A 13,890-nucleotide genomic window follows, 5' to 3' on the forward strand; every position below is an offset into this window, starting at 1 on the left:
TAGAGAAACGTAAAGTTGTGTGACAGGTATGTCTGCAAGGAGATCTGAAGCAGGACTCGCTTCAGTTTATTTCAATTGGACATGTCAAACCTACGTTCGCCAGGATGCTCATTGTCACGATGCAACTTGCTCTCTTCCATTTTACCCTGTGCATTCATACAAGCCAGATATTTGCATCAGTAGTGCAAAAGAAGGTGATTTAAACTCCATGGATGAAAATGTCAAGGTGTGTATGTAAACTTCATCTGCTTACGTGATATCATCAGAGGGGTCTGTGCGTGACCCATGCGTCTCTAGGGCTCCCAGTTCTGCCCTCTTGCAACCTAGACACTTTACACTGTTCTGATTCAGTGGAAGCCTAGGCAGCCGTGGTTCCTCAAACCTTCAAGAAGGTATGCAGAGATTTTCAGTAGCCCTCCCTGCCTTTGACCAGAACACCACACTAGAAGGCAGGGTCATTGGCACATGCCAAAGCAGACACTAATAAACTGCTAACACCACCACATCTTCCCCAACCATGGGCCTAGCCAGGGGGGTGCAGTTGCTCCCCACCAAGTAAATAAAGATACTTAACTAACTGACCAATACCTCAAGGACCGCCTCTTTCCATATGAACCTACCCAGACCCTGAGATCATCTTCTGAGGCCCTTCTTTGTGTGTCTCCTCGAGAGGTCCGGAGGGTGGCAACATGAGAACGGGCCTTTTCTGCAATGGCTCCCCATCTGTGGAATGGTCTCCCCAGGGAAGTTCTCCTGGCACCTTCATTGTACACCTTTAGGTGCCAGGCAAAAACGTTCCTTTTTAACCAGGCCTTTGCTTGATTTGATTTAGCATCCTATGCCCCTTTAAAATGTGGTTTTCTTTGGGGGGGTTATTGGGTTATTGTTTTTATTTTGATTATATATTTTGTGGTTTTATATATTGATTCTGTTCTGTGAACTGCCCTGAAACCTCCAGGTATAGGGCAGTATATAAATTCAACAAATAATAATAATAATAATAATAATAATAATTCCGTCCCAGATAAATCTGTTCTGCCCCCCCCCATAAAGCCTTCCCCGATAAAATAAACCCTGTTTTAAACCCTGAATTCTTATACTGGTTCTGATGACCTACAACAAGAGTGGGCAACCTTTTTTCAAGTGAGGGCCACATTCAAGAGATGTGGAGACTGGTCTATTATTATTAATAATAATAATAGGTCAAGTGGGGCACTGCCCAATCTCAGTCTGTCCTCATCCACCCATGACCTGCCTGTCTTCTAACCTATTCATGAGATCGCTCTGGCTGTCAGCTTTTTAGTCTCCGGGTCTTCCTTGCAGAGCTCAGCAGGGAAGAGGATGGGGGCAAAACTAGCATTAGTTGCCTCTGAATGTCCTTTGCTTAGGTTCCACCTCTCATTTGGACTCCCTGTATTCTGTCCCACCAATCTCGATGTGCCCCAGACACAAAACATGCTGAAGGCCAGGATTTTCCATGACCAGAACTTGGGAACGTTCTGCAGGCTGCGATTCTATTATGCCCCTTGTTTCTTTCTAAACATTCAAAGGGGCAGGTGTTTTTCCTTTTTCATCTTCAGGCCTTGGCTTCTTCCCCAGGAACTGGAGCACTTTAAAACACACACACGCACACCCTATGTAATTCTCTGTAAAATCCTGTCACCAGGACATCGGCTCTCTTCAGACAGAGTTTTGGAAAGCTAGAAAGTCACAATCAACATTCATTCTGTCGGTGGGTTGTGATGCTGGAGGAGAAGCTCACTGATCAGTGAATGCAACTGTGGCTGGAAGGCACACACAGGACCAGCATGTTCCAGGAGACTGCAGTGCGTCAAGATGGACGGGGCAAAAACAGTCTCGCCACAAGGCCACCTTTCCTCAGTAGACTGTCCCTACCTGCACATACAGTTCAAGAACAGTCCTGCACTGCCTCAAGATCCTATAAGAATGAGTCAGCATTAATAATAATAATAATAATAATATTTTATTTATAGCCTGCCCTTCCCAGTTTAAAACCGGGCTCAGGGCAGCTAACAGCAAATACAGTGGTACCTCGGGTTACAGATGCTTCGGGTTACAGACACTTCAGGTTACAGACTCCACTAACCCAGAAATAGTACCTCAGGTTAAGAACTTTGCTTCAGGATTGTAATGAGTATGGGTTGCTCGTGCGTAAGTTGCCGCCTCTCCTCGCTATGTTGCCTGGTTAAACCTTTCAGTCTGGGCAGCCCTTCACTTCGTGGCTGCCTCAGTCGCTAGCAGAATCCGTCAGTGGGCGTTTCTTAAACCTTTTCCAACATAAAAGTTGTTTGACGCCCAGTCTCCTCCTACTCTCCCTGCGCGGAAGTCTTCTGCGCAGGGTGGGAGTGGGTAGTGGAGGACCCGTGCTCTCCCCGCTGGTGTCCGGTGAAGAGTCCTGGGGCCCTCTCGCCGATTCCCCCATCAGCCCCTCTATATCCCTGGTGTTGCGCTGATTTGCTTCCCCATCTGCGGAGCTGCCTCTCTCCCTGCTGGGCCCTTCTTCAGCATCATTTGAGAGCCTTCCCTCCGCCTCCAGCTCTGATGTCAGTTCCCTGACAAGGATGAAAACAGAAATCGTGGTGGCAGTAGGAGGCCGCATTAGCTAAAGTGGTACCTCAAGTTAAGAACTGTTTCAGGTTAAGAACGGACCTCCAGAATGAATTAAGTTCTTAACCCAAGGTACCACTGTATAAAACATTGATTAAAATGCAACTTAAAACAGCATAAAATACAACATAAATACAGCATCAATGTCAATAAAATTCAGGGGTCATTTTTTTTGGGGGGGAACCCCCCCAATCCATAAACATCAAATGATCACCAGGGCTAACTGGCCAGGTTGGTCCTACTAGGGCCAGCAAGGAGACCAGGGAAGAGTTTAAATGTGGGGTCCCAGAAGGGTTTCTTCATAGAAAAGAAAAGGGAATAGAGGATCAGGCTAATTCAAATTGAAGGCCAGGTGGAATAGCTCTGTCTCACAGGCCCTGCGGAAGGAGATCAAGTCCTGCAGGGCCCTAGTCTCATGGGACAGAGCAGTCCACTAGGTCAGAGCCATCACTGAAAAAGCCCCAGCCCTTGTGGAGGGTAGTCTGGCTGCTTTAGGGCCCAGAACCTTTAAGCTATTACTATTCATAGACCTTAGGGTCCTCTGTGGGACATACATATATAGAGAGTTCTGGGTCAAATCCAGCCCCCAAACTCAGCCTTGAGGGCCAATAGGTGTGGTCAATGTAGTGTCAGAGAGCCAGATTTCATGTATTGTGGGCACGACAGGAGAGCTCCTAACGTTTGTTTTTAACAAATGTAGTGGAGAGTTGCAAACATCTCTGCATCTTTTTGCTTGTTTCACCATACATAAAAGAAATATGTGACCCTTTTTTGACTAAAGGTAAAAATGCGCAGAAGTGGCCTGAAATATCTCAAGACTCCCTCTCTCCTCAATATTTCTGTGGCTCAGTAGCCTGCCTAAAAGCTATGCAGGCTTTCTGCTAGCCTTAGAAATGAGGGACAGGTCTGTTCTCGTGGAATATGGTAAATAAGTCTGTTTTCCATGAGTGATTATTAACTTAATATTGTTAGGGTGTTCACCTCCATAGGGCAGTACTTGCCCAAAGACAGGTTCCGCCTCAGAAGTAGAGATGGAAACAGCTTGGGGTGTAGAAACATCTAGGGGGATCCCTTGTCCTGCAATGTGGTCAGGAAACCCTGGCCCACTCCTATCCATGTTTTGACCCAGTGGAGAAGAGAGTCCTGCTACTCCTCTGCCCTCAAGGTGAGGACGATTTTTCAGATACAGTGGTACCTCAGGTTACATACGCTTCAGGTTACATATGCTTCAGGCTACAGACTCCGCTAACCCAGAAATAGTACCTCGGGTTAAGAACTTTGCTTCAGGATGAGAACAGAAATCATGTGGCGGCAGCGGGAGGCCCCATTAGCTAAAGTGGTACCTCAGGTTAAGAACAGTTTCAGGTTAAGAACGGACCTCCAGAACGAATTGAGTAATTAACCCGAGGTAGCACTGTACTAGGTAAGTAAAGTGTCGAAGGGGAAATTAGGTGATGACTGATAATATTTTTTCCTCTGCAGTGGGGGCTGTTCTGTGCTGTAAATTTCAGGTCTATTGCTGCACACCACCCCAGTCTCCAAGTGGGGTGAGATTCCAGGGGTTCCAGGCACTCACCCATAGGTTCTAGACCAGGGGTAGGCAACCTAAGGCCGGGGGCCCAAATGCGGCCCATTCGCCTTTGCAATCCGGCCTGCAGACAGTCTAGGAATCAGCGCATTTTTACATGAGTAGAATGTGTGCTTTTATATAAAATGCATCTCTGGGTTATTTGTGGGGCATAGGAATTCGTTTATTTTCTCTCTACAAATTATAGTCCAGCCCACCACATGGTCTGAGGGACGGTGGACCGGCCCACGGCTGAAAAAGGTTGCTGACCCCTGTTCTAGGCATTCATTTCATTTTGGAAATGAGGCACTGTGGAGCCTGCGATTATCATCATCATCATCATTTATTAAATTGGTATACTGTGGTACCTTGGGTTACAGACGCCTCAGGTTACAGATGCTTTAGGTTACAGACTCCGCTAACCCAGAAATAGTACCTTGGGTTAAGAACTTTGCTTCAGGATACAAACAGAAATCACGTGGCGGCAGCAACAGACCCCATTGGCTAAGGTGGTACCTCAGGTTAAGAATGGACCTCCAGAATGAATTAAGTTCTTAACCTGAGGTACCACTGCACTGCCCTTCATCTGTAGATCTCAGGACAGTTCGCAGCATAAAAATGCGAGATAAAAAAATGCGGAATGAAAACAAAAACAAAGCAAACCAATAAACATGTCATATATACCACCTGAGCCTACTATGGAGGGGCTCACAGCATCAGCATCCCAAGAGGAATGCTCACGGCCTTGGATTCAAGCAGAGATTCAAGCATGGCTCCCTCTCTTTCTGCTTTTCCAGCCTGTCACTTTTGCACCCAGCTTCTAGCTTACATAACTGATAACTCTCAACTCTGGCTTTCTTCCTTCTGTGGTCTCTGCACCTCACCAGGAGGCTAGGCCTGGCTGGATTAGCTGTTAACATTGGCTGGTTGCAGGAATTTAGAGGTCTGGCACCCACAAGCTCATAACTCTATTACTGTACTACCAAGTTTAGATACCGACTGAAAGGTGGTACTGGTGTTTTGTTTCGTTGTTACTTTGCTATAAAATTCATCCTTTCACATGCAACTTCTTCAATAAAGATGTTCATTAAAAATAAATAAACCCAGAGGTTTGTCTTTTGCAAAAAGAAGATGTAGCAGATTTATTGTGAAGCTGCAATAAGCAATAGGTTTGTTACAACAAGCCAGTTGTATAGAGATAGCAAGGGAGCTTTTGAATTCTCCAGAACTCTATTTCAGACTGGATATTAAAAGCAATGACAAAAAAAGCTGGGAGGAGGAGTTAAAAGAAGAAAAGACGACAAGTCTTACGATTTGTAGCGAGGCTACAGATTTGCTCTGCCTTTCCTGTGACACAGAATCTGTTATACCTTGGATACAACACTTCCTGCACATCACATTTTAAGACTCTTACAAAGTGCTTTACCTTTGTTGACTTAAAAAAAGGTTGCAAATACCATACCACAGTTTGGGGTCTTACCACTATGCCCAGATTTCACCCCATGTCCTCTGTCCTCCACAACCATCTTTGCTTTGTCCAGCTTGAAGACATGGACAAATATTAACTATTTGTAACCTTTTTTAGTTATACTAGTAAATATAGCACCATATTGTGGCTTTGGTTGTTTCACTTTCTTCCCTAATGGATCCCTATGGCTCTACCAACAATTTTGCATGTTTTGGAGATTTTCTGAGGCATAATACGGCAAATAGCTCAGTCGTATTATTAAGAATATTAGGGGGGTGGGCAAGGGAAGGACTAGACAGGGGTAGGCAACCTAAGGCCCAGGGGCCAGATGTAGCCCAATCGGCTTCTCAATCCAGCCCGCTGACGGTCCAGGAATCACCATGTTTTTACATGAGCAGAATGTGTCCTTTTATTTAAAATGCATCTCTGGGTTATTTGTGGGGCATAGGAATTCATTCATTTTTGTTTTTCAAAATATAGTCTGGCCCACCACATGGTCTGAGGGACGGTGGACCGGCCCATGGCTGAAAAAGGTTGCTGACCCCTGGGGACTGGACCATGTGAAAAATGAACATAATATGTTAGCTGCAGCTCGTTCATTTTCAGCTTTGAATTCTTGTTATAAAGAAGTGCACCTAGACATTCTGTTGTTGCGCCCATAACCTAGGTTTAAGGTGCCATTTAGCTCCTAGCTTCCATATCTCAGTTTCTGACACTGATTGCAGGGGTTGGACTAGATGGATCTTGTGCTGCCTTCCAACTCAATGGTCCCATGATTCTATGAGTGAGCCCACTTCATGCATAGTATCCTGCAAATAGATCTGTACACTGCAAGAAGAGCAACACTAAAAAAGAAAAAAGCATTTGGTGTGGTTGATTATACCTCTTATAGCAGTGTAGAGAACAGAGGAACTGTGGATTAGTGGTTTCTGGGCTTCCCATCCTAGGTTCATAACTTGTTCTGGCTGGGGTTATGCTCCCCGCTTAAAAAAAAACTAGTACAAGGCAAGCCAGCTTAGAACACTATTGGTTGCACCAGGCCTTTGGGCAGTGGGAGGCTAGTTAGACACACACCCACACCCCCGATGCCATCCACATATTTGGTATCATTGTACGTGGCATTGTGACATTTAAGTGAAAGGTGGGATATAAATATTACTGCTGCTTACCTGGATAGTGCTGGGGCAAGGAAAGGCCACATGGCATAATTGTACCAGCAGGACAGCTGCTGCCAATTGGGTGCTTTTGCCAGGGCAGGGACAGTGCCCAGTTGCCACCACCTTCCCCAGGGGTCAGCAACAAATTCCTATGCCCCACAAATACCCCAGAGATGCATTTTAAACAAAAGGACACATTCTACTCATGTAAAAACAAGCTGATTCCCGGACCGTCCGCGGGCTGGATTGAGAAGGCGATTGGGCTGTATCCGGCCCCCGGGCCTTAGGTTGCCTACCCCTGACCTTCCCCAATCATCATGCAGGTAAGGAGCAATAACGGCAGTGTCTGGAGGGCACCTCTCCCCCACCACTATTTGGAGTGATGCAATACAGTGGTACCTCTGGTTGCGAACAGGATCCTTTCTGGAGGCCCGTTTGCAACATGAAAAGAACGCAATCTGCAGCGGCGTGTCTGCGCAAGCGCGGGTTGTGATTCACCGCTTCTGCGCATGTGTGTGATGTCATTTTGCGCATCTGCGCAAGCGGCGAAACCCGGAAGTAACCCGTTCCGGTACTTCCAGGTCGCCGCGGGACGTAACCTAAAAGAACGTAACATGAAGCGGACGTAATATGAGGTATGGAGCAGACCAAAAATCTCACACAAGCACAGCAAGCTTCCTGGTTCTCCAGAGCTCTTCACTGGGCAATATGTTACACAAAGCAAGGGGCAAGCAGGGGGGGGGGAGGAAATCAGAATACCCCAATGGAGTACTCTTACAATAACTATTCAATAACAAAAGGAACCCGTCTCTATGGTTCATACATTTCACTGCTCCATTTCACAAATGGATTTGAACCCAGTTAACCTGGTAAAAAGCTTTCCTGAACCATGATATTCAATTTCCCCACTTGATTTCCTTGTATTTGCTGTTTTTAGCACATTTCCTATAAGACCCCCAGGTTTATTCACACAGGAGCTCCCCCCCCCCTGCTGCCACCACCACTCACCTCTCAGTGTATTTGCTGAAAGTGTTATTGGCCAAGTTCTCCACATTGTAGTTTGAATAAACAAATAAATGTGTATTGACCATTCACTAACTCCTGGCCCATGGACCTCTGAGTGTCTCCTGATTTGGCAGATATGGTAGTTTTCCGTTTAAACAGACAGACAAAAACACACACACACACACACACAAGAAAACCCCTTCCCATTTTTGCCTCTGTGGTGTTCCCTGAGCTGCCTCAAATGTCCTGTGTTAAAGTATAGGCAATTTGCATGTCCTTAATCCTGTAATTCCACCCCCTCCTACAAATGATTCCTGCTCAGTTATTTGCATATCTATAATATTAAACAATAAAATCCAAACTCATTTATTAATGAACAGTATAAAGCAACATATCAAGAGAATCAGGGGGGGGGGGAGCAATTGTTATTTTAATATAAACACTCCAATGAAAATTCTGGCTGTAATTTTGAAAATTACAGTTTTCATGCCCCCGCTCAGTTCTGAGGTGTGTGAGCATTACAGCTTTGCTACATTTTAGTGAAATCATTGTAGAAAAGGCTCCTTGCCCTTGCTGTGGGAGAGACGAAACAGAGGCATTCTCCTCCACTCAGCATTGTACAATTAGTGAAAGTATTCCCATAAGAAGGGAATTCCATGAGCCAAGAAAATGCTGATGAGCATCTGAAGCTGCTTTTCAGTGTACAAAATTCTACCCCCCCTCCTTTTGACATCAAAGATCTTACGACTGCAGCTTACAACCAAGAGTAAAGGTAAAGGACCCCTGACAGTTAAGTCCAGTCGCGAATGACTCTGGGGTTGCGGCGCTCCCGATGTTTTTCGGGAGTTTTTCTGGGTCATGTGGCCAGCACGACTAAGCCGCTTCTGGCGAAACCAGAGCAGCACACGGAAATGCCATTTACCATCCCGCCAGAGTGGTACCTATTTATCTACTTGCACTTTTTGGTGTGCTTTCGAACTGCTAGGTTGGCAGGGACCAAGCAACGGGAGCTCACCCCGTCAGGGGGATTCGAACCGCTGACCTTCCGATCGGCAAGCCCAAGAGGCTCAGTGCTTTAGACCACAGCGCCACTTTAGCTGTGCCTTAAAACTAAAATCTGAGGCTCCTTGCACAGAAAAAACAGGCTCAGGATCCAGTCAAACGTAAGTCTTTGTGAAGGTTGCAAACCCAACACACTCTCTGGAGAATTAATTCCATTCTGCTGCAACCCGTACCAATCAAAATAATGCACAATACATGATATTAGCAGGGCTGCACTGTTCTGTATAATTCGAGATATAAGATTACACACCTTGTTAATTTGTCTGCCTTTTTGGTTATAATTCAACATTTTCAATAAGGAATACATACATAAATAAAAGGAATTAATTCCACTCAGCTTAGGTTCAGGCAGGAGGTCTCATAACTTTTCAGCACTTGATTAAGCCACTTCCAAGTATTTCAATAAAGTGTACTTTTAAAATGCTAAATTTTGGCTAGCTTGTGCCCATTAATGTTATGGTAATAATTGTATACATCTAAAAAATGAATTGCACCATTATTATATTTGAACAGTACAGTGTACTGTGTACAGGACAGGTCAGTTTACATTGGTAACCTTAAAAGTTCCTGCAACTGCATCTGCTCACATTAACCCCTTGCTTCCCCCTCTCCACCCTGTCACAATCTCTTCCCTGCTGTTGCATTTAAGCTCCTTAAGTGACAGGATCATGAATTATGCCCTCATTTTATTTCATTTGCTTCTAAAACCCCGTCAGACACTACAGGTTGAATCCAAACTTCAATCCAGTTAAGCTAACATTGTAATTGTCTGGAAATTTAATAAGGACTAAACTCTGTTGGTGCCAATGATAACGAAGTGCAGCTAAAATGGTCAGGACCTAACTAACCTCATGTACAGTATATTCATGGTGGCACACACAAAAAAAGTAATTGCTAGTCTGCTTAGTTTCTGGCACAGAGCCAAACCATTCGCCTTCCAATGTGGATGCTTTTATTGTGCTTTGCCACCAACCAGACCTGAATACAATGCGGCTGTGCATTGCTGTGTTTTCCTTTGCTGTTGAAAGGCCAGCTTATTACCCCGACTGAGCGCCAGCAGTTAGCATGGCATAGCCAGCAATTTGGATGGCTTAAAAAAAAGAGGATGAAGCTATTAATAATAAATTGACATGTGGTATTAAGGTAAGAGGGGGAATGTGCAGGAGAAATTTTGACAAGCTATGCAAGGTCGGTGGTTCGAATCCACAGAGTGAGCTCCCATTGCTCGGTCCCTGCTCCTGCCAACCTAGCAGTTCAAAAGCATGTCAAAGTGCAAGTAGATAAATAGGTACCGCTCCAGCGGGAAGGTAAACGGCATTTCCGTGCGCTGTACTGGTTCGCCAGAAGCGGCTTAGTCATGCTGGCCACATGACCTGGAAGCTGTGCGCCGGCTCCCTTGGCCAATAAAGCAAGATGAGTGCCGCAACTCCAGAGTCGGTCACGACTGGACCTAATGGTCAGGGGTCCCTTTACCTTTAACTTATGGACCTAAAGCCATTTGCACAGAACAAAATATGTATTTTATCAAAGTACATCCAATTTTTTCCTTTTTTGGGGGGGGGCCAAGAGAGTGGGTCCCTAAACTAGAGCTTGTTCAGTTTATGTGTAAATCCGGCACTGTGTGTGTGTGTGTGTGTGTGTGTGTGTGTGTGTGTGAGAGAGAGAGAGAGAGAGAGAGAGAGAGAGAGACTCGCACAGACACTTCCAACTTGCAACTTTGCAAGTTGCAATAAAGAAGCAACTCTTGAAGCCAAAGGCTGCGCTTCTTAGTTGGCGATTCTCTCTCTCCCCCCCCCCCCCCACCTCCATTCAGTCTTACGTTTATCTGTGTTACAAAGCAAACAGAGAGACGGGGAAAGGTACATACATCTCTTGCCTCCACTTTCAATTCATAGTCTTCTTTGCAGATCGTTTAACATTCGGCGAGAGACACTTTTCTGCGGCTTCGCAGCCACGCCCTCAACTTTGCCAGGATGGCGACCCACAAGCGGCGGGGTGGGGGGCCGTGGGGCGAGCCAGACTTCTTGGCTCCAGGCTCCTTGACGGTGGGGGGCAGTGGGAAGAGCTTGCCAGGCTATTGGCTCTGGGCGGAGGCCCCAACGGCACATGGCTGCATTTAGGAGCGCCCAGGGCTCCGGCGACCAGCTCAGGCTGCGGCGATCATGGCGGCTTTCCAATTGTGGAGGGACTATTTCCAGCTGGCGCGCGTGGTGCAAGAGATGCGCTGGCGGAGCGCGAGGAGCAGCTGGCCGGGGGCTTTCGCGGACCAGGCGCCGCCGCCGCCGCGCAAGGAGGCGCCCCCTGCCGGGGTTAGCAGGCCGGCGCGCCACTGCGCCTTCTGCAAGCACAACGGCGAGTCGAGGGCCATCTACGCGTCGCACGCGTTGAAGGACTCAACCGGGAGGGTGCAGTGCCCGATCCTGAGAAGTTACACTTGCCCTCAGTGCGGGGCATCTCAGGATCGGGCGCACACGAGGAAGTTCTGCCCTTTAACCAACAAGGGCTACACGTCCGTCTACAGCTGCATCCGGAATTCGGCCGGGAAGAAGGCAAGCCACTTCAAAACGAAGCCAGCCTATCCTAAAACTTAAAAAATAAAAAGGTGGGAAGGGGAATATTATTTTCTCTCTCTCTCTCGTTTTCTCTTTCAGCAGCAAAGGTTCCAACCTGGTGGTACCGTAAGTATTCTTCCTCTTTCTATCCCCACCACCCCAGACCGCCTGTTTGTTAAGCGCATCTGAAAAGCAAACTCTGAAATCCCACTATCCGGAATGGTCATACCTTGTCTGGGTGTTTAGGGGAAGGAAGGCCCCCTGGGGTCGGGGAAGGAAAAGGAGGCGGATGGAGAGTTGGAAGGTGAGAGTTTAGTTCTGTGGGCATCATTGTCACCGTTTTGTGTCCTAGTAACTTTTACTCAAAGTAAACCCATTGAAATGAACAGGGCTAAGTTTGTGATCTTTAGTGGGTCTGAGTAAGACTTAAGGTGGATTCAATGTACAAAGAATAACTACTACTACTACTACTACTACTACTACTATTATTATTATTATTATTCGTCCTCCAAGAGTGATGGAGCGACATTCCGGTGCCGAATGAGTTACTTTTCATCCTAGCTCACACCTCCTGTATGTGTGTGTGTGTGTGCCTGGCAGTTTATTATTATTATATTTACTCCCATTTATATTCGCCTACTTTCTTCCAAGGAGCTTGATAGCGTACAGTTCTCCCTTTACTCATTTCATCCCCACAACAACCCTATGAGGTAGGTTAGGCAGAGAGAGGAAGGGGTCGTGATCACCCAGTGAGCTTCATGGCCCAGAGGGGATTTGAACCTTCCTTCCCTGCCCCTTGGAAAGGGGGGAGAGGAGGAAGAGTGCTCAGAGTGTGTGTGTGTGTGTCTGGGAGGAAGGTGTGTGTGTATGTGTGACTGAGGCAGAGACATATTCACCAGATGGGAGGAAGGTTTACTGAGCATTCGTAGCATGCTGGTAAATGCCCAATTGCTCTTGCTTCACTCCTAGCGCAAGCAGGACAAGAAAAGGGTTGGTTTTGTGTTACTTCTGAACTAGGAACTGTGGCTTGTTTCTCTCTTGCAAGCCACAGCAACCTGCCACCCTGAAGTGGTTTTCAAACCTGGAGGTTCCTGGCTTAAAATGAGTAAAAAATGTAAATAAGCAGCCATTGCCTGCCACTGCTACTCTTACAGCAAGGGTAGCCAATGTGAAGCTATGCAAGTGTTGTTGGAATACAGTTCCCCTCATCCCTCGCCACTGGCCATGCTCCTGGGGTATGCCTGCTCTCCAGTATTTAGCCTCAAAGGACTTGGGGTGGGGTATTTCTACAGTTACAGCTGAATACAAATTAGAAAAAAATGCATAGATTTCTGGTGAGGAAAATGTGATTGGGATTGTGTGCATTTTATCATCTCTTTCAGGTACATTTGCAGCTGTACCAGAGCTAGCACTTTTCTTGAAGTCAAGGGAAACTTTGGATCTAATACACCACAAGTGGTTGGTCTGCAGGAATCAACTAAAATATTCAGACCTGGAGAGAAAAAGGAGAGAGGGAAAGATAGTCCAGGATGGCAACATTTACTTCAGGTGGCACTGGTACATCACACCAAGGGCCTGGAAATGAATTCTCTCAGTACTATCACAATCAACTGACTCGCTATTCTTGTTTTTTAATCCAGCTACTCTTCCTGCTTGAATTATTTCACATTCATGTTATTACAGATGTCTGACTCAGTGTGAAGAGTGTCCACTTGAGACAAATGTTACCTAATTTCCCAAATTACCAGTCTGAAGTCTCCCAATGTTTGTATTTGTTTAAAGTTTTGTTTAAATGCATGTTTGTTTTTCAAGTGATATTGGCCAGGTTTTATTTGGTTCTTAAGACGTATGGTCAATAATTACTTTGTTTTGTTAATATTATGACTTTATATGGTTATTTATTTGTTACACAAAAGCAATACAGCGTTTTAAAAACCCTAAACCAAAGATGTGTCATTTTTGAAATGAATCGCTATGTAAGGATTTACTCTTGGACAAGGAAGTTAGGGAGGGGCAGTTGAGGGAGTTTAGATGAGGGGTCTTAGCATACTGTGATAAAGGGGCAAAGAATTATACCAGACTTGCAGCTCGTGTAGTTAATTGCCCTCTTTTAAGTGAGAAAGGGCTGCATCCCACCCCACTTCCATCTAGCTAGAGTGAGCAGCAGGGCTTGGGAAGCAGCAGTTCCACCACCACAGAATCTTCCCCAATTTTAGAATTGTTCTGCCTGTGTAGAATGCAAAACACACAAGACACCATAAAGTAGGCAAGAATGAAAGTGCACAGCATTTTAAGCTCTATTGGTTTCAACTAAGTACACACATAACTCTTCCACTTGAAGTGAGGTTTAAAGTTACTCAGTTTTGTAGTTTTTAGCCAAAATACAGCATTTTCATTCCACTAACCTAGTTCATTTATAAACAATGAAATGGTTACACCAGAATCCTATAA

General features: G+C 45.8%; 1 protein-coding gene across 4 annotated transcripts; it reads left to right on the forward strand.

The window, feature by feature from the left end:
- Positions 1-10,560: 10,560 nt before the first annotated feature.
- NANOS3 (nanos C2HC-type zinc finger 3) lies at positions 10,561-13,838 on the forward strand. Of its 4 annotated transcripts, XR_014003206.1 has the most exons (3): positions 10,561-11,489; positions 11,953-12,012; positions 12,822-13,838. XR_014003206.1 is itself a non-coding variant. In XM_081175837.1 (2 exons), exon 1 carries the CDS (start codon positions 11,050-11,052, stop codon positions 11,476-11,478), a length of 429 nt encoding a protein of 142 aa, XP_081031963.1. In that variant the 5' UTR covers positions 10,561-11,049; the 3' UTR covers positions 11,479-11,489; positions 12,822-13,838. The 4 variants fall into 4 exon arrangements, 1 of the variants encoding a protein (XP_081031963.1); XR_014003204.1 differs by lacking the exon at positions 11,953-12,012 and having other exon boundaries at positions 10,561-11,565; XR_014003205.1 differs by lacking the exon at positions 11,953-12,012 and having other exon boundaries at positions 10,561-11,560.
- The last annotated feature ends 52 nt before the right edge of the window (positions 13,839-13,890 follow it).

This window comes from Podarcis bocagei, assembly GCF_964188305.1.
Source record: "Podarcis bocagei genome assembly, chromosome: 17".
Classification (NCBI taxonomy): domain Eukaryota; kingdom Metazoa; phylum Chordata; class Lepidosauria; order Squamata; family Lacertidae; genus Podarcis; species Podarcis bocagei.